Here is a 22,523-nt window from a genome sequence, read left to right on the forward strand (position 1 = left end):
ATGTACTAAAAATGAGATTTAAGGATGGCGACATATGCAGGAAATGTTGATTACTGAACTCAAAAGTGACGGTGGAGCATATCATCCGCCAGTATTCAGCAATTCAATATCCTAGGCAACAATACCTAAGTGCTTCACGACTCTGAATTTGAAATGGTGCTATCAAAAATGTGCTAAGAATGTGTCGAAGAGGTAAACCCTGTGGTTTCGTAAAAGGTTTATTTTAACCCTAAGGGCCTAATAGGTCTATTTGAGGTTTTTTCGAGTCTATCAGTTAAACCTAACTTAATGTACTTACTATATATAATCATTTATTATTAGCATTTAATGTTGTATTTACTTTACGTACACTTTTATATAATTGATATTGTAAAATTATTACTAATTATTATTAATTTAATCATTATTAAGTTTTAATTGTTGCTGTAACCTTCTAATAAAAAACTGTTATAAATAAGCCTTGATGAATATTCATTTCTATATTCTTGCACTTAAAATCTGTAGCTACATTGGAATTAAACATTTTTAATTTATGCCATTTCATCTGCACATGAGCACATCAACCAACCAACCTTCTTCCTGTCGACTGTCGTACAACACATATTCGCATCAAAACCCCTACAGCGATCAACAGTTGGACGATGATGAATGCAAACAAGTTTTAAAATCTGTGACAATAAAAAAAAAATGCAAACATCTAAACCTAAACAGAATATCAATCTGTATCTAAAACACAAAAAGCTGTTACTGACATAGCAGCTGGCAAAATTTTAGCTATTTTTATGATAGGATCAACGGAAGAGCGAATCCGATTTGACATGTTCATAAGACACGCTTTGACCCTTTTTTGCGATTTTTGCAGTTACGTTTTTTTTTTAAATTACACATTAATAACAAAAAATATTTCATAAAATTTATTTAAAATTTTTTTTTAAACTGTAAATCCAAAAACTATACAAAGAAATAAATTTCCAACTACTGGTTTTCAATAGGAGCAGCAGCAACAGCGGCAGAAACGTGCGACAAACGCGTGGCAATCGCAGCTGATCACAACTATTATTCCATTCACTTCGTTAAGAAACGTTTGCTCCCTGATTTTCTTTCGGTAGCAGCTTGTCCTTGCATTGTCCTTTCTAGTTTTTTCGACTTTTCATTTTCAATTCAGTTGAACTCATTTCAATAGCAGCAAATATCATGCACGCGCTCAAAACTCATTTAAATGCAACTTCCACTCATTTACTTCTAATTTGATATACATTTTCTTTTTGAATAGATTTTCCTCTACTGTTGTTGTTGTTGCTGGTTTGTACAATTTTTCATTTGGAAATGATCTTCACCCTTAAAAAAAGTGCAAGTACACTGTGTATTGCTGGTAAAACAGGTATCCTGTGCTGTGTGTACTCGGAAAAAGGACGTCCGTTTTCACCCTTCTTTGGTAATCAGTGAAGCGTTCGAGGTGCAAAGCCCTTTTTTATGTTCCTAATACCAACTGGATATGCTGATCAAGCACTTCAGCACAGCCAGAATGAATGCGTACTATAGTCTGCCCGGAATGAGTAATGGCGAATTGTGCCACTTATGGTCAAATTAAAGATTCAAAAGAATAAAACAATGTAAGTCGTATATGGCAGTGGAATTAAGAGTTGCTACCTTTTTTTTTCGTCATAATAGGGATTAGCGCTTTGCATAAACAAATATTCAAATGTCAAAACCCACCCAATCTCTTCCGCAGTTATTTTGACTGTGTGAACACAATACGTTGAAGTCTTAACAAACAAATGCAATGAATGAAATATGTGTTTGAGATTGAATGCAATTAGTCCTTAAAAAGTTTAAACTCAAAATTCCCTTTGGAAAATGGAATCTATAAGTGTTTAGAATATGGTATTTCATAAGTGCTTTACAGGCCTCAGAAGTGATGTAGTGTATGCTTAAGGTCCCATCTGAAGTAAAGCTCATTACATTAATTAAGCATTGACCAGCTTTACATACCATAATATTTTTATAATCCCTTTAATAATTTGAGTTGTGAAATGTAAATAAATAACGCAAAAATCGAAAATATGTTTTTTAAAACCGTGTTTTTAAAGAAAATAATAAGTTGAATTAACTAATTTTCTTAATAATTTACGGTTTATTTAAGAAGTAATTTTGGTCTTCTCAAAGGAGTTATTTGAAACTAAATGAATAATCAAAATAAAAATTAAGGACCACTTTTTCGATATTTATAAAAACCTTTTTTCAAATATTTTTTATCCATCTTTTTTATAAATAATTGTGTATTTATTATTAAATAGTCACGAAAATATCGTGCAAGTTATTTATCAAATATTTATAGCCTTCTTATCTAAGTTTTGTGACTCTAAATTAAGAGGTTTGGCGTAAAAATCAAAAAGTGAGTCACATTTATGCTGGTCGACTCTGCCTAGAAGCAGGCGAGACATCCAGTCACATTCTCTGTGACTTTTCAGCCTTGATCTGGGACGAAGGAGAAGGTCACTGGGTTGAGAACTACTCTCCCCTTCTGAGATTAGAAGGTCCTCCACGGCAAACATTCTGGCTTTTATTCGTGAGGCGAAACGTCTTCTGTACTGTGAGGGTCTGTTGTAGCACAAAAGATTAACTATGGTGGCAGTGCTCCGATCCGTTGGGAGCTTGTACCCCGCTTATTTCTATCTATCTATGCTTTTTTTTTAAGGACCTCTTTATAAGTATTAATATATTATTCAAGGTTTTTTTGATTACTTTTGAGCTGAAACTATGATAGTCTATTATTTATGTTTTTATAATAATACCAGAATAGCTTAAGATTAAAACTAGTCAAAAAAACCTTTATTAAATTCAATTATACTTAATTATATTCAAAATTTAATTTTTATATCAATGAATTTAAAATTAATAATTTATGCAAAATATAATAACAAAAATAATTAAAAATAGATGTAAAATCAAGGTAACCTTAGCAAACATCCCCAAATACTTGTTGCTCTGTTGGGGAAACTCACTTTTAAGTACCCAGCATCCAGAACAATGCAAGACAATTATTTATTTTGGTCTCATTAGAGTCTTAATTATATATTAACATGGCTGGAATGCGCATATTTGTCTATGAGGCAGACGGAAAGAGGTAACCTTTGCCACAAACGCAAAGGTGCAAAGTTGCTTCAAGCAAACACAAACGTTAATGAAAACAAATTCAGCAAAGAGCAGACAAAACATTTCGACATACAAAGGATTTTACTTTCATTAAACACAATGGGAGTACTTATCTTCGCAAAGGATTGTACTTGTATTTGTACATAAATCTACAAGCACGAAGCTGCCAGACTACAAATTAAAGTGAGATTTTATTTTGAAATTACGATTGCACTTCAAATTCCATTCAACAGCAGAGCAGAGTCAAGCGTTTTATTAAGAATTTTTTAGCTTTGCCCTGCTAGATACTCTTGTACTGATATCGCATAGATATATGTTACTGATATCTTACAGAATCGTAATTACAATCAGATAAGAAAATAAAGTGGCAACACGTTTCATTATTTTGGCTCAATACGCCCAGAACTAATTGCAAACGATTTTTCAACGCCACGTCTGTTGCATCTTTTCTACGCAAGTTTCGTACTATCCACGATGGGTTTGGTGGCATAGTCGAAACCAAGGGGCGAACGGGCTGATATGTTTCAACCCCGTGCACTGCAATGAAATAATGCAATCGCAGGACGAGAGACTCGTACTAGCACTCGCTACGAACAGCTCGTTCTCATTCTTGTGTACCCGCCACCCGTACCAGTGCTCGGGTCTCTGCGCGACTCGTTGTTGATAATGATGAATGTGCCTCGCAGGAATTTGTTACAATCACAAATGTTGCTGCTGGAAGCATCTTGATACGAAAATATTGTTGCTGATGCAGTGTTTTCATTGTGTTGAGTATTCCTCAATTAAACAACATTTATAATTGCGTCATCTGCTTGGATTCTGCAACATACACGGGTGCAAGCGGCATTTGTGCGCTGGGATGTGTGCATATTTATGCATTTTAAAATAATAAAAAAAGCATAAAAAATTGTTTAATAGGGGAATAAAACAACAAAACGAATGTCAACAAAAAGTACGAGAAAAATGAATAAAATCACAACATCAATTAAAATCACACTCACCAATATTTGAACGTTCGAAAGACAGCCAGGATAATTACACGTTCGGCTGAGAGCTCCATTGACGCCGAACTGGAATTCATTTTGCAAGGATGTATTACAGTACAAAAACAAAGCTAAAAAGCATTCCAATTCACAAAAGTAAAGTAATTTAATTTAAAATCTATTCAAAATGTTGACTGGGAATTTAGCAGACACAGCAGACTTTTCAATCATTTGAAAGTGAAGAATCCACAATTATTAAATTTTTTTAGACTCAGCCAAAGGACACATTTAATATAAATAAAAAATAATGAACTTTAAGTAAAATTATGTTAAAAATACAATATCTTTCACTTTATCTAGATTTAATTTAATTTAAAATAAATTATTTACGACTAAAACAGTTTATTTGTCGTATATATTACCTACTCAAACCTTATTCTTATTATTAAAATAGGTCTCATACCACCCTGTAACGTAGGATATCTGTTGTGCTAATCCTGAGCTTACAAGATTTTGGAATTAATATGTTTTTTTAATAATATTTTTCCTTTAATATTAAGTGATCCAAACATAGCTTTTCCTTGAATAAATAATATAAGATTTTGATTGTTACCTACAATATCAATACTTCTTCTATATGTTCCGAATATAACACAATATCCCTTTATTTACGTTACCAAACCTGATTGATTTCAATGAATCTGTTTAAACTGGGTAACTGAAAAACCTCATTTTATATATGGTAGAATATTTAAGCAAATACAGGTTGCCCAAACCAAAGTTGGAAGCTATTACATGAAATTAAAAGCCATCTGAAAAAAGTACGAAGCTTTATTCAAGCATTATTTTTGTCAAGTAAAATTATTGAAATGATATATATTAAACCATTTGAACCTTAATGGTTAAATATGGAGCATAAAGTATAAAATTTTTCGGTGCTGCTTATTAAAATTATTAGAATAATATCAGTAAATTGCGCCGACTATTGTTCCTTTCGGCTTTCATAAACTGTTAGTTTCGGACTTACCATTGTTTTGTCCACAGTATTTAATTAACGGACATATTAGAGTTGTAATTGTTAGCTACCAGCCAGGCCTTAAACTAGCTGTTTATTCTTAATAAGCATGTTGCTACATTATGTTATTATGTGACCAACCAAATAAGACCATATTATTATGAATTGCTTTTATCTGCGATTGCTCATATTCGATGTTGCCGGATTGAGAGCTACATTATCGATCAATCAATTGATCTGCAACTTGATTTTATTAAACATAAATAGAAACTCATAAGTAGATAATTAGGTAAAGTGGAAAGAATTTGAATCTTGTTTATTCATCTAGAAAGCCTTACTTATTCTACTTTACTTCCAGTTTGGATAAGAAGCGAGCGAAGTGAGCGGAAGAATACTAAACCCATGTGCTTAACTTTAGATATACATAACCTTTTGCTGCTTCAATGTAGTCCACAAATATTATAATAAACAGTTATATATTTTATGTTGAGAAGACATAAGACTAATGTATACACAATTTACAGTATTATAAAAGTGGATAAAAATTCACATGTTTATGATAGATTCATTCCAAAATGATTTCAAGAATCCTAAAGCAATTATCAGTTATATATATATCTTTGTCATTGCTTTACCCTGATTACTACATTAGTAAGTAAGTGAAATATTTTCCACTCAATAAATTAATATTGAAATAAAAGAATACTAATCATAATTCTTATTTTTCTTTACAGTTAATAAATATCCAAAAATCAAACCTTAGGCAACAGCATCAACCATCGTCGTACCAACGGATGCCAGAGTTTGCTAATGTGAATCAATTTGACAAGGAACAATGGAAAATATGCCTTCATTTGGTTTACCCTTGAAAAATGTTTCCATTTGCATTATTTGATTGTTTGTTAGAAGGACATCCAATGTAAGACTCAATGTAGATCTTGAACAGTTCATCAAACATTCAGTGAAATAAAAATGCAAATAATAATTTTTATATGCAAACAAAGATACAATTTCCCATTCACACACATATGCCGTCAACAATAGTCTCACATGGACGAGAACGAGTACGCATATGAATATGTCAGGATAAATATTTTATGAATATAAAAATGATTAGGAAAAACGCATCTGCTGCAATTTTCACTATTTCACCATTTCACTGCAGGCAAAGGTGGCGTGTGCCCCTGTTTATAAATTTCATTACAAGTCATCAATGCAATCAAAATCATCCTATCAGGCAAAGTAGCAAAGCAGCAACAACTAAGAAAGCAAAGGAGCGCAGCAGTCAATGTACGAAGAACAACAATAGTCTGGGAATAGAAAAGCGTCTTGCCCATTTCTACCTGAGCGCAATGATTCAATGCACACAGCCGGTAGACGTACAGCAACAACTAAAGCAGGAGCAGGAGCTGCAGCATAATAGAGCTAGAACAGGATATGCTGTTGCATCTAGCTGTGATGAGAGGTCTTTGAACTTTGTGAACACTGCAACTGCTAATGCTACACATCACGATGCGGCTTACATTGTCGGTCAACGAGGGACAACCAGGTAGGCATAGGCATAGGCATAGGCAAATAGCTGAACCAGCACTAAAGGCACTGAAGCAACAATAGCTATTTTGCTGCTGCAGTGTAACACATATGTGCTTATTTTAGGCGCTACGAATTTCTTCTTCTCTCTTCTTCCTCCACTCTTTTGGGTTGTTAATTTGAATCCGCAGGGCAGGCTTCGCTGGGAATTGCACGTATAGGAAAATGTATAGGAAATATTATAAAACGTAGTGGCAATAGCAAAAAAGTATCGAATTACCGTCATATGTGGAAAGGTGTGTAGCAACACTACCCGCTGCATTGTAGCACATTGGATACACTTAACTGAAGCACTTGAAGTGCCAAATGCAATAAAGTTCCTTATAATTAATAATGATTGACATTTCTACCGAAATTCGATTTACAAAAAAATCTAGAAAGGCCGAAAAAATTGCGTGGAGTTTTAGTTTATTTAACAGTTTTGTTTATCCTTTTCGCTTTTCCTATAAAAACAAACGAGCATTGATTGCCAGCTATAGCCAAAGGACATTATCTCTCGCTTTTCTCGTTTTAGATTTTTATTGAAATTAAAATGAAACTTTTGTTTGGATAACAAATTGTCTATTCTCTTGTCTTAAGTACCAATTAAGTGTGTTATTGTAACAGCAATAAAATAAACAGTTTACTATTTTTAATGGAACAGAATTTTAAACGCCAAACTCAGCTTTTGTATTAATGGGATCCTTGTCTCGAACATAGCCTTTAAGTTTTTTATTTTTGAAAATAGAATAAAAACTATTGCTTTATTGAAAAGCTGAAAATAAAAAAGGGTCTACTAAAAAATTTGTATTCAAATTGAATGCAGTGAAGGATTTGCCAAATTAAGAAAGAATATGGAGAATGAAGCGTTTACTCTGGTATTGGCCGCTAACATAAAAATGTGTTCCAGGGTATTTATTTTTCAAAATGTAAAGAATTTTATACAAGGAATATAATAATTAAAAATTGTAAAAATAACAGAATATAATAATGAAATAGCCAGTCCCAATAAATAAAATAGATTTTTGTTAAGACCAACCAAAATCTTTCTTCAATAATTAGCAAATAAATAGTTCAAACAAATGCATTGGTAAGCTCTATTAGTAAGTTCAGTAATTCCAGACCCATATTTATGTTAAACTTCTATCGAATTAACATGAATTGGTTTTGATTTCAATACTAAATCCAAAGAAAAGTAAAGTATATTTTATATAACACATGTCTATTAGTGTTTAATGAAATACATCTAAACGAGATGTGAATAGTCATGAAACGAATTAATTTCAGTGAGTGAATGCTTGAGCCTAAAAACGATTAAAATAAGTATTTGTTATTGTTTATAATATAATTGTTAGTCTATGTAATTTCTGCAAGTCTATGTGGCATTTGTTGATTGTAAGCCGAAACATTATTAACGAATAAAGTCAATACCATCGAAGATAAAAATATTTAATTAAGTGTTTTTTTTTTATTCGTTCTAATTACTGTATAACAAATGATTCATATTATTTGTGTTGCCAGTGACTGAAGCGGTCTCATAATTTGTTTAATACCAGAGTTTCTTCATCCACAACCATATTAAATAGATTGATAATAAGATAGTAACGTTTCCAATGCCTTACAGATTTTTATATTGTAATTAGTTTGTATGGGTAATTATGATAATTAATATTAACTATTTCAAAGAAACTGATAAAACTTACTTTTTCAAGAGACATTTTAGAGCTTTAATTTCTAATATGCTAATGGGTAGTGGATAATCATGAAGCTGGAAATTTTTCACCCTTAATGGAATCAGAATATTTTTCATTAAATTATATTGTTCAAACCACTACTATAGTATTTCAATCCTTTTCTTTCCTTCTCTGTGGTCCTTCTAAACCACAGAGCAATTTAGGCTCTACAAGTAGCCAGACCGCATCATCTTCCTGTCTACTGGAAACTCCAACTATACTCAGAAGAAAAAGGATTTTTAATTATTGTATTGAAGACATTATAATTCAGTTTTCATAACACTTCGTTATAGGCTTCATTATCATCTAGGAATAAAATACCATTCGGTTAAGAAATATAAGATACATTTAATGAATATAGTCATGCATTACATTAATGCTGTACGAGCCTTAACACGACATTGATATAATTCAGCCAATTAACATAAAGCAGTTTCACTAGCGTCAAAAAAAAGACTGTGTCTTCGGTGGAGTGATCAAATTAAGGAAATACTAATGGTACTTAATATGTGAGACTGAAATGTGCATACACAACAGAGGTGTCTAGAAAAGAATGCAACACCAGACCGAAAGCCGGTAGTGGATTCTTATGGCCGTTAAAGTAATGTTATGATACGACCTACTCATGCATCATATGAATGCAGAATTCTTATGTCATAAAGGATGAAATTTAGATTTGAAAAAATGTATATCTTCTCAAAATACCTTATATTCGTTAATGGAAAAGGATCTAATGTTATGTGTGTCCCGTTTAACAGAACTCAACATTTTAGTTATCTATCTATTAAAACAGTAAATGCTTCTACGATACCGAGTGCATAACTAAATCCACTACTGCATCAATTTTTTATATTCCTTTTTCGCTTGGTCCATGCAAATTTCTCTATTACAACACTTTTGAAACTCCTTTATATCCGAGCCAGGGATATTTTAAAGTAAAATAAAGTAAAAACTTGAAAAAAAAAGAAGATATTAGCATAAAAATTATTTTCACTGCGGTTCAAATTGATTAAAGCTATTGGATCCAGCTAATTATTCCTTTGTAAGTAAAAACGACAACCATTAGCATCCAATCAATTGTTCTTGATTGCCTTTAGGAAATGTTTTAGATTTTGCGGAATTGGTGGCGATTTTATTGAAGTTCCAGAAAAACATTCAGCCATCCACCACATTTCGCTCGCAAAAAACGGGGTACGGACTTTTTCTGATATTCCTTTCAATGATTTTTAATTTGAATTGCATTTCGGTTTTTTGTCCTTTAAAATTATCACATTCATTTTTTGATGAACTTTGTTAAGTATTTTGATAAATTTTATTGCCATTTCTTTCACATTTCTTTCTTTCTTTTTCTTTTTGTTGTTGTTGTTGTTTTTGTTTCGGTTTCTGTTTGAGGCTGCTGCATTATTATGTCCTGCGGAAGTTTGTGTCCGCTTTCATCTTCGTTATCTGCAAGAACGGAACGAATTTTTCCCCATATGTAAGGGGCGCACTCATAGGATGTGAACTGATATTATCTAAAACCGAAATAAAAATCAATATTAAATAGGACGGATATTTGATTTTATGTCCGTAGAAAGTTATTTACTACTGTCTCTCATGTGTTTATCTTAATTGCATAAAAACAATTTAAATTATTCGATGGCGGATTTCCGTCCTAATGGGCGTTAACAGTCAGAAGTTTTTAATGCATTTTGTTTTCTTCTTTTGATACATCTAAAGGATTTATTGATGTGAAAAGCTCATATTGATTTATTTATTGGCAATTTGATTAAAATTTGCAAAAATATTCAGTAAAACAATAAAAAATTACACGTAAAAATAGTTAGATTATCATTTAAAAATCATCAGTGCTACTATCAAGCAGCAGGCAGCTGGTTTATTCTGATGACTAAATATGTTTATAGTTCATAGCTTCCCTACACTGCTTTAGTCTATTAACCAAGTAGAACTATTGCTCATGAATTTCAGAAGAAATGATTATATTGTATTTAAAGCTGGTTGTTTGGCTGCAATGGCAGGCCAGCAGATAGCTTTTGATGTGACAAAGTTATTTATTCCAACTTTCTTAATTCACAGCTGTTTCGTCAGTATGGTATATATTTATCCCCATCGGAACAACGGCTATTGTGATACTGTAATAGGAATCCCTTATAAGGTTTCCTATTGAAGCATAATTATTGCTCTAATCTACCTGTTGACCACAATTAAGGATTTGCCGCGTTTTTGATACCACATCCTTCGCAAGAAACCTTAGGATAGAAAACGATAAATTAAATACATCTCTTCGATTTTAGATAATAAAAAAGGTCTGTGGTCCTTATCGATGAACAATCTAAGAAGATATCAAAAAAGTACTTTTTAAAACCTATATCTTCAAGATGGCAGAGCCAGGTATTCATAGAGAAAATGCTTAATAGTTTTTTTTCTGTAAGTTCCTATACACCGTGGGGTGTATAGGTCCTATACACCACTGACCAGAGAGAATTGAGTAAATCTTGCAGTATTCGCTCGGTGGTTTTTCATAAGTTTCGAAAATCTATTATCGTGCATTAAAGGTCTTTTATATGTTAAAAACAAGCTGAAGAAAGTAAATTTAAGTACTTTTCTTAACTATCTCCGAGAGAACAGAAACCGAGAGAGAGAACATATAGGAAAACACCAACGCGGGCCTGCTTTTTTATTTCCTTCAATCTTCCCAAATCCAGAAATCTCGATGGGAGTCAGTTATCCGGATAAGCTCATTAATTACCACTCTACATTTTTTAATATTCATTGATTTTATGATAAGGGATTAGAAGCTTGTGCTGATGTATAATTCAAGTCTTTTTTAATTTTTTAAAAATAACTGTTACGAAACACATAGATGACAAACTGATGTCCTTACAATTCTTTACTGCAAATATTTATTATATTTTTATTCCATCAAAGCCACAATATATCAATCGAAATAAAATTAATAGAAACACGCTGCACCTGGTTCAGCAGAATGCGCCAAAAATATGGAACTCACGGCATTCCAGACACAATATTTGCTGCTGACTTTAGGCTTTTGTATTCTTTACCATTTAGGTTCATGACAACGCATCCAAATGGCACACTAACCTCATCAGTGTCCTATTGCCGTTTTGCAAAACCTTCTTAGCAAACTACCAGAATAGAACAATGGGTCTCGTTGCCTGCCTGGTTGTCGCTTGTATTCAGAATGCATCAGCTGGAGCGTGTGGCTGCTGCGACTGTTGCTTTATTCCTTGCCATCTTCTGCTCTTCTCAATTTTCTTTGTGTCCTTTGTGCGTATTGAATGGTATTACTATTGGTATTTTTATTTATTTTTTTTGCACATTATTCTATTTTTTTATATCTACTTTCATTTTTGTTCAATTTCCATAAAATATATTTCAATCTCGTATTTTACTCCTATTATATGGAAAATCCTTTGTAGTTATTTTGGCAATATGATGCGTGCCACATGTCCGCATCTGGCATTGTTAGCATTTTAGAGCAAAATTTGAAGAAGAAATCTAATTGCAAACCAAGAAAGACAAATCACGCACCATACGAAAGTTGCTCCTGGTCCCCTTGAATTGATACCGCATCCTGCTGTTGCTAACTGCTTATTTCTAGTTGTGTGTTTTCTTATAAAATATTAGCAAAATTCATTTAAAATTTATTCTTAACCAACAGTTTTTAAGGATAATGAATGTCAAGCCGCAGAAACTGATTTCTTTCTGGATCACTTAACTAAATTCAATGTATAATCGCTGCAATGACTTCATAGTCCGTAGCAAAATAAATTATATATAGAATATATGAACCAAGTATCCTTTTATCTCTGTTCCATATGCGTATATATGTGTGTGTATGTTTATGTGTTTAATGCCATTTAATGCAAAATATTTCTTAATTTTGTATACGCAGCTGGCACGTCCTCACCTTTGCTCGGTCGGCTGAGTGCAACACGTTAACGCTTCGGTAAAAATCGCATGCAATTATCGTTTAGCAAAGTGCACACATAATTTCGTTAACTAAATTACTCAGCATTTATGCCACAAAATAACTTAACTGGAAAATAATTAATGAAACAATCGCAACAACAACAGCAGCAACAACAGCAACAATAACAACAACACTGACAACAAAGCCGACGAGATAATGCAACAGCATCACTTCTAACTTTTGTGGTTGCTGCGAATGCATTTACTCATCATTTGCTCCTTAGACAATGAATGTTTTATTACAGAGCTTATGCAGCCCAGCTCAGTAACTCATGCCATTACCCAGTGAATATTATAATTTCTGTTAAACCTGGCCCGGCCTGCCTGCTCAGTTCCCCCTACAACCACCTTGAAACGGTTGTGGAAGCAATAAAGTTTTGTGCGCACCGAACAAATTTTAGTTACAAAAACCAAACAAATTCGTTCAGGATCATTTTAGGGGTGGGTCCACATACCGAACCACGCCATATATCATTAGCGTAATGGCACAATTCTCTTCAAATTATAAATCTACATATTTTCGTGCATTGTGTATATGTATTGCTTAAGTACTTTTACAGATATATGTTTGCTAAAAAATGTATTTCTATAGTTTTGAACTGTAATTAAAATAGAATTTTTTTTCCTTCTTCACAGAAGCGGATTTTGTAAAACGAGAGCCTTGATTTATATAGATAAACTTCACCTTAAATAATAATCTCATATGTATGTGTACGCAACTATTTCCAAAATTCCATACGAATAAAATTCATTCCAACAGTCACAGGTACGGATAAAATATTGGTTGTCAGATATTGATAAAAAAAGACAAATATATACCATGAGAACAACTTTCGTACCAATAAAACTTATCTACGCAGGCACAGGTAGGGGTAAAATATTGACTGCCAGATATTAAATAAATTATAAAAAGCCAAATAACTAAATATCGCCTGCAGAATATCTGAACCAAAGAGATAAGACCTGATACCATCAATTCCATAAAAGCAACAACCAATATCGTGTAAGTAATTGAATTGGTGGGATAGATGGGATGGATGGGATATGTCCTCACTTGTATAGTATGTCAGAAAGTATTTATAGATCTTTCTATTAAAGCCATCATACGTTAAGGTTAGAACATTTCAATTATCATCAAAATAGATGATCACTCCAACAGATTTTTTAACTACGTTTAGAAGAATCCACGTGACGGATTCAGTGATACTTTAAACAAAAAGTGATACTGAAATAAAAGTAATAAGACTGCCAAGTTTCTCGAGTGTGGATCAAATGAGCTACACTCAGTGAAAGGAGCGAAGATGCTAACTACTACCAATTCTATAAAATCACAATTTCTAATTCAAAATTCTTATCCATTTAAGTTTAAAGATGGATTTCTAAGTAGCTGTTGTAATAAAACTGATATAGACTAGCAGTGTTTCCAGTATGAATCAAATAAGCTGCATACAGGGAAAGGAATAATGATGCTAAATGCTTCCAATTCCAATTAATTCCAGTACATAATTCAAAATCCTTATATATTTAAGTATAAAGATGAGTTTCTAAGTACTTGCTACAAAAAAAGTGATATGGACTGCCAAGTTTCCCCAGTATGGATCAAATGAGCCGCAGCTAGTAGAAGAAGTAAAGGTGCTTACTGCTACCAGTTCTGTTAACTAACAATTCATAATTGAAAATCCTTATCCATTTAAAGTTAAAATCCTTATCCATCTAAATTCATGTATATCATACTTCGCCATACTATAAATATATGTGCATCCTGTGAATTAATAAATTCGCTCCTGTTCAAGCCTTACAAAAAATGCCTGCATTTAGCGTTCTTTTCAAAATTTTAATTTTTGATAATTGTGAAAGTGGAACCTGGTCCTCACTCTAGTCTGCATTTATTTTAGACTTGATCTCCTGTGCATATCTGTTGGCTGTGCTTTGAAGTTGATTTTTATGGATGAATGCAGCAAGGGTTGCTGTCCAAACGGCGTCACAAGCTGCGGCGGAAGGATATTGCCACACCGGTTGTGCTATGAATTTTTTTCAATTGTTTATTTTTAATTTTTTGTTTGATATTAGATTAAAAAAAATGCAATTTAAGCCAGGCAAATTTCATTAAATTTATTGAAAAAGCGCAATTACACGACGCACTCGCTGTATGAATGTACTCGTATTAAATCATTTACTCGCATTGTATTGATTGATTTATTTGCGAATTTGACAAATTACTTTCTGGACTTTGAGCATTAATTTAAAATCATTTTTTCCTGATTATTCCAAAACAAATCTTATGAAATATCATTAATTTTGCTTTAAATGCGCCGCTGTCAGCCAAACTTCAGATTCTTTTACGCGCTCAGTCAGATTTGTTTTGCCTTTTCCTTCCGTCTGTCAGAATCGCGAAACTTTTATTTGTGATTAATGGTTTTGTTAATATTCACGGACAAATTGTAATTTTTCGATTATGTCCAATTCAAATGAATAATATGAAGTAAGGTGAATTATTGCTTATTTGTTTAATTAGTTCATTGAAGACTTTAATGCCCGGACTTCCACGAGATTAACTTAGCTCGAGTTGAGATTTGTTAAGAATCCATGAACTCTGGCATATTCTCATCATAAATATTATCGGATTTTTTCGAATGTGTATGACGCAATATCTTCTTCTACAATAACTACACAATAATAATAATTGTTGAAAGTTTTTCAATTTAAATTAAGCCATTAACCAAAAAATATATTCAACGATTTAAATACGAAAATTTAATTTATATTTATTCATGAAGGGACATGAAATCATGTTTGAAAAAATCAACAGTTTTAGTCCTTTGTTGTTGGTGTTGTTGTTGGTGTTGGTGTTCTGCTGCAGCACTACTTCAAAGTGAACAATGCAATTTCATTCGCCAATTGGCTTGATTCATTGCAATTTAAACATAAAAAATGAAAATGTTGTCCTGTCATACATCAGCAGACCCGAGCAGAGGAAAGTCGAGCAGAGCTGAGGAAAGCAAGAGCTATGGAATATGAGCAAAAAAGTCCTTTAACTGTATTTTTTAGACAGTCATAAAAAATATATAAAAGACAACAACAAAAAATTAAATACGAACTGTACTGATGTAGTATCTGAAAAGCAATACAAAAGCACCAACAACAGCAACGAATATTGCTGCAATAATAATAATTCATAGTTGTTATATGAGCAATACGAATACGAATAATAGTTACAAACAACAATAATAACACTAAAACTAACAACAACAATAACAATAACAACAGAACATCAACAACTACTGCAACAAAAATGGTATCAACAACATCAATAACAGTGAGAGCAGCAAATGGCAACTGCAACAACAACTACAACTACAACAGCAGCTGCTGCTGCTGCTGCTGCTGCTGTTGCATTTACTGCTGCTAAATTACTTTCGTCCTTGTTCAATTTTGTCGAAAGTTCGTTACACATTTACATGAGTGGCCGTTATGTCCTTTTTTGTGTTTTTTGTGTTCTATTCAATTTTGTTCATTTTTTTTTATTCATTTCAACGAAGTTGTTCTTGTTTTGCTGCTTTTTTAAGCCTTGACATAGAAACTACATTTTACAATGGACTCAGCCACCACTCTGGCTGCACTGACCCAATGTGACCTCTTCCTCTGGCCAGATAACAATTACACATTTACAACTTAAGTTTTTTATTTCGCTTTCGTTTGGTGAAAGTGTGTTTCCCTATTTCATATTCCATATTCCATTTTCCATAAAGGATAGCCTCATAGTTGTGCCGAGCAGGGACGAGTCAAATCGAGCCATTCGAATTGAAATGCAATGAAAGGCTTTCATTGATAGTCAGGATTTTAGCAATGCATACGCGATTTTTTATGAACACCCAAGCCACCCTAAATTCAGTCATCGCTGCCTGTCTGCATAAATATGAAAATTGAACTAAATAATAACATTAAAATTTACAACAACAATGCAAATATACTACAATACAGCTATTATGCCGAGCTATTTGCTCTATGAAACCCTACTGTGCAACGGTAATAAAGATGTTTACGCCATCACTAAATGTGATTAGATCCTTTGAGAATTATAAATTATTCGTCACTGTGCGATTTACTGTCTACAATTGCTCTAAAGCAACTGCTTGTATATGTAATATGCAATAAGGACTAAGCATTATGATTTCTCATTTATTGTTTTAAGGATGATAAACACAGAAAGTTATAAAATTGATTTAACTTCGTCCAGAAAATGTTTGCAAAATTCAATTTCAAATTTTATGCCATATATTTTTAATTTAATTAAGAAAATATATATTAATTAATATGTGATATAGAATTTATTAAAAAATAGCTGGTTTGCCCCATATTTATAATTCAGTTAATAAATTTATTAATTAATATATGACATATAATATATCGAGAAAGTACTTGCAAAATATAATTTCACATCCTTCACCCTTTATTTTAAGTCCAATTTTAAGTCCATATAATATAATAAAATTATAATAAAATATATAAAGCATTTAATATTAAATAATTAAAAATATATTAATTAATATATGACAAAATTCGTCAAAAATTGTTTGCAAAACATATTTTCTTATCCTGCGTTCTATATTTTTAATTCAATAAAAAAAAATATGTATTAATGTCAAAAAAATGTTTGCAAAATATAGCGTTTCATATCCTGTGCTTTATATTTTTCTAATGCAATTGAAAAAACCATCAATTAATATATATGTAAGTATAGATTATGAGAAATACTCAAATTAGTCAGTGAGATGGGTGGGATTCTGCAGAAACCCCCCAGCCATCATAGAGTAAAAGTGCCCAGATGCACTAACTCAGAAAAGGCTCAACATGAGATAAGTATAAGTTGAATAGTACATAAATAATTTAATATATATTAAATATTGTCAGATATATATACTTTCATAGAACGATATCAAAATTTAAGAAAGATATGTACTTAAACTTCAAAATTATGTACAGTACAGTTCAGTAACTGTACTCTTAAGTCATAACTGTAGAATAATTTTACTATAGAAATTTTAAAGAAATATATAGCCTCAACAAACGTTCTTGGAGATCCAATTAGTTTCTTTCATTTGCGTTATATTCAAAATATAGGCCGATAGAGAGAAAAATATATAAAGAGAATAACAGAACATTAAAAGATAAAATTGTTACAAATAAGATATCTTTTAAACTGTTAATGAAATTTTATACATAGAATATAAAGATTGTAAACTATGCATATATTTATAAAAACCGCTAAAGTACTAAAATTGAAGAACATATCATGGCCTTTCTGAAATTAATATATTAAATATAAATCTATCTGAAAATCTGAAACTAAAGCAGACATTAACTTTAATTCAACTGACTTTTGTATCTTTGTTTCTCTTTAACGTAACAATTTCCTTTATTACAAACTTATGCAATAAAGCAATAGAATACTTTCTAAAAGCACTAATTTTTTCATATAAGTATTTTCTATATATAATAAGCTGAATGGTTGTAGTTATATTTACATATTGATATTTTGATTCGAATTAGTCCTGTGTAGCCATCAGAGAAATCACGATTTAATGCTATCCAATCATCATATTAATTTTAAAGAAATATGTGGGACTACCATGAAAAGAAGTCGTATATAGTAAATGACATCAGATATTATTACAGAAGGCATACAAAAAATGGTAATGGTTTCACTTTAACTGAAGTAAATACAACCGACAAGATTGACAGTTTATATTTAACTAAATGTTGTTTACATTTCTTTACTTAAGATTGCTTAAACTAATGCAAAGCATACTAGATTATAACACTTTCTCCGCCCTTAATTTTTGACAAAGTTTAAGTTTTCCTGAAATCGTCGGATTCAAATCGAATTACATCCTTCCGAATACGACTTTTTCGAAGTTGAACTACTTCGGTAGAACGTTCTTCACTAGGCATTAATGTTGATTGGCTAGATGAAGGCGGTGTGGCATTGATGAAATTTGGAGCGAATTCAAAAATTGGTTGTGAAGAGAGGTCAGAGCTACTTCTAGTTTTAAGCTGATTAACATGACGTTTGATGTAACCAAAAGATGTGTTCACTCGGTAAACCATTTTACCAAGTTGTTTCACAATAACTCCTTTTATCCATTTTTCCCCTCTTGCGTAGTTTCGAGCGAAGACGGGTTGCTTTAGACTGAATTTCATTTTCCGTTTCGAAGCTTCAAGGTGCTTTCTAGGCGATTCAAACAGTTGACTCAACAAGGTACGAACAGGCCTTCCATGTAAAAGTTCTGCAGGTGATTTACCCTCAGCATTCGGCATTGCACGATATGTTGCAAGATATTTTGATACAGCGAATTTGAGAGACAATCCATCGTCAATGTTTTTCTTAACAGCAGTTTTAAAAGATCTGACGAATCGTTCGGCTAACCCGTTTGAGGCTGGATGAAACGGCGCTGTTGTTATATGTTTGATGCCAAGTTTTGAGCAAAAATGTTTGAATGCTCGTTTGTTCTTTAATTGTTGCCACCGTTTTAGTGGTTGTTTCGTACAATTCTGCAATCTGCAAAACATCAGCAAGTGTTGGCTGGGGCTTTTGGAACGCAGCCGTGCGCACAGCATCGTGAGGTGTACGTATAATAATTTGGTCACGAATCATATCATCCACGAAATTGTGTAAACAATTCTGGGCTGAGCACGAAAAGTTACACTCTCTTGCCAATCCGCGGAGATCTGCTACCCACTCTCTGTATGATTGATGTGGCTTCATTTCCCTTTTGAAAAAATCGTAACGTGCAGCGACCACATGTCGTTTCGACTGGAAATGATCCGTTAGTTTTTTCGTTAAATTTTCGAAAGATTGTTCTTGTACTTTCATGTTACCGAAAAGATTTTTTAGCAGCTCAAAATTTTCTGTGCCAATCCAAGACAAGAAAAATGATTTTTGTTTTTCACTGCACTGAACTGAATATGCTAAAAAATGTTGGTTAAGTTGTTCTAAGTACGATTCCCAGGTTTGATGTTCTTTCGAAAATTTGTGAAATACTGGAACAATGTTGTTATCTCTTTCAGATACACCGGCAGTACCTTGTTTTTGGAACATTGAGTCCATCCACTCACGTTGTTGTTTCAGTAAATTTTTTGAGAACTCTTGTTGTTCTTTAAGCAATTGCTTATAAATTTCACTTTCGCCCGGCATGATTGTATGTAAAATTGAACGGTACGAAATAAGCGTGAAAGCGATTGAATAATTGCAGATTTTTATCTTCGTCGCTTACTGAAGTAAATACAACCGACAAGATTGACAGTTTATATTTAACTAAATGTTGTTTACATTTCTTTACTTAAGATTGCTTAAACTAATGCAAAGCATACTAGATTATAACATTAACGATAGATATTTCTATTACTGTTCTTTCCTATATATATTTAATACATGTTTAATGAACGATAGAATATAATATCTTTATGACTGGAATGATCTTTTGGCCCCAAATGAACCAAAAACCACTTTTTATTATTATATTGAGATCCAGCCAACTACAATCTTATAGAAATGACTGGTTTTATATTAAAAAATGTTTATAGATAGACTCAACATTACAAGAATGCCCACATAACTAAACTATAGTATTGTACTTCAGAGCAGTTAAATATAAAATACGTTGCGTTAACATAATATAATGTTTATACAACAATTTGAAGCCTCGCACGGTATCAAATGGCTTAGAGAAACTTGATCGCACTTTGAGGGAGCCACAGGTATTGGTCAACGCCATTCTGCAGACCCGTATTAACTTTGCAGAGACATGAAGTTATATTGCTACCAGTTATTAATAATTAACTAGTTATTTTTTTTTTGTATTTGACTATTACAATCTACTTTATGTTATAAATTATTTTGGGCTTAATAATTTAAATCCTTGCCTTGTGATATAATCACTGTTAATTTTATGCATGCATATTATGTATTCTTATCTCGCCCTTTTAATACATAAGGTCGGAGAGACTCGTGTTGTACATTTAACCTTACATTCGGAGAAAATTATTATTCTTTATATTGACCATAAAGTTTCAAGGAAAAAACGAGTTATATTCACTATTGTTTCCAATATTATTCCTACCAGTTATAGTTATAGGGACACAATAAGTATTAGTAATCTCTACCTAGTGAAGAATTATGGCTAGCGAAGAATCTGTCATGTGGACATTGAACCTGCTTTGTCTGTTCTCCTGATTGGAGACATAAAAAGGTGAGTGATAGATTCCACTAACATTTCAGTCGTGTCAGGTGCTGCGCAGTCCGCTAATCAGCATTTATTGAAGGATCACAACTTTAGTTTTTTTAAAATAATAACAATATATGTCACTAAAATATATATTACTTGTATTAAATCAACTTGAATTGAAGTGGAAGCCCACTTGAGCTCAAAAAATGACTCGTTATGATACCACACTACTTGCATTACTACCTTTCAATATATAACTACCAATAAATATGCTTAGCGTTTTAATAAATAAATAGTCTGATTTATATACACCAACACATACATGTATTAAGCTCCAGAGTCCATTTAGATGCATTTAAACCGTTGTAACCGTCTTTCGCATTCGAAAAATTTCAGCATTTCACACACTATTCAGACCTAAAGAACCACATTGGAGACATGCTGTCTGCTAAATTAAAGAGCGAAACAACAACAACACAAACAACTATTATGATCTGGACTAAGTACATTGAAATTCCGTGGACGTACAAATTGGTAATTGATACATTGTATGCACAAATGAAGTTTCAGTTCATTAAATTAGGAAGCCACATTTTAAACTCCCCTCAACAACTTAAAAATACAAAGTATCTTCCTTTGCACTATCACTGTCAGTCCTGTCAATCCTTTAGCAAGGGAAGACCGCCTTTTTTGTTTATTACACATACACACATACTTCATGGCAAAAACATATCCAATTTCTGAATACGTCACAACTGACTTAAGTGCGTAGCCGTGCGGCGAGAAGCAGAGATGTAAGTGATACACCTGTGGTAATGACAGACACACTGAAGCTGCTTGTGTGTGTGTGTGTGTGCAATGCTCAGCGGCGAACAGGAAGGTGGGAACCTCTCCAGAATTACGCGACACACAGCATATCATACATTTGTATCGATATCGCAACAACAACAAAAGCATTAACAACAACAGCAAGTGGAAACGCAACTCAACGCCATTTAATGAAACGGAACCACGCTGTGTAGGCCCACGTACACGTTGAAGGCACGAATCAAAGTATCGAATTTCGATTTCCGTTTTTTCCTTGTTAAAAGGAAGCAAACTGAGTATACGAACGTGCTGCAGCAGCGAGTAGAAGAACTTTAAATTGTTACAAAAACGATTGTAGCAGCAAAAATAGCGGTGAGAAAGCGCATTTTTTTCATGGGATATGAGCCAACAGCAACAACAACAACAGTAGCACGGCAATTAAGAGGCAAAGCAAATTTGCAATATTTACGCAGTTCCCTGCTGACGTCGACAGCGCAGCTAATGTTGCCAACAGCTAACAACAGCTAACAGTATTAGCAGTAGCAGCGCAGTTAATTTAAATTGAAAGACAACCTTGCAATGCTGGCTGGCAGTGCGAACTCTTAAAGCTTCCGTTGCTGTTAACAGCGCGTTACATATTCTTCTTATAAATTTTTCATTGTTTTTGTTGCTTATTTGGTTTGTATGTTTCCCAATAAATACTAATTTTTTTTTGTATTGTAAATTCAGTGTAAATTAAGGAATTGTTGCGTAATGAGTACATAAACATTTTTGTACGGAAGTGGAAACGGAAAATGTCACTCATGATTGAAGCTATCGATCGAAGTGATTATACCGAGTATAGCGTGCGTGCTTATATGTTGTGACACTGCCACTTCTGTTAACTTTTGCGCTGCTTCGATTGCTTCAACTGCTTTAACTGCTTTAACAGCATTCGATGCGAAAGTCATCAACGAGCAGAGCAACAGTAGCAAGAATAACGAGAAGAGCGACAACGGTAAATGCAGAAAAATATCCTTGCCGACGTTGATGACGATGATGG

At 32.8% G+C, this 22,523-nt stretch overlaps 1 protein-coding gene across 1 annotated transcript; it reads right to left on the reverse strand.

Moving 5' to 3' along the window:
* Window positions 1-18,299: 18,299 nt before the first annotated feature.
* LOC119677591 lies at window positions 18,300-18,767 on the reverse strand. Its single transcript, XM_038088998.1, has one exon. It carries the CDS (start codon window positions 18,765-18,767, stop codon window positions 18,300-18,302), a length of 468 nt encoding a protein of 155 aa, XP_037944926.1.
* Between the last annotated feature and the right edge of the window lie 3,756 nt (window positions 18,768-22,523).

Source organism: Teleopsis dalmanni, chromosome 1 (genome assembly GCF_002237135.1).
Source record: "Teleopsis dalmanni isolate 2A chromosome 1, ASM223713v2, whole genome shotgun sequence".
Taxonomy (NCBI): Eukaryota; Metazoa; Arthropoda; class Insecta; order Diptera; family Diopsidae; genus Teleopsis; species Teleopsis dalmanni.

Coding starts and splice junctions, on each gene's coding strand:
- LOC119677591 (XM_038088998.1), bottom strand. CDS start 18,767: ATGCCGAATGCTGAGGGTAAATCACCTGCAGAACTTTTACATGGAAGG.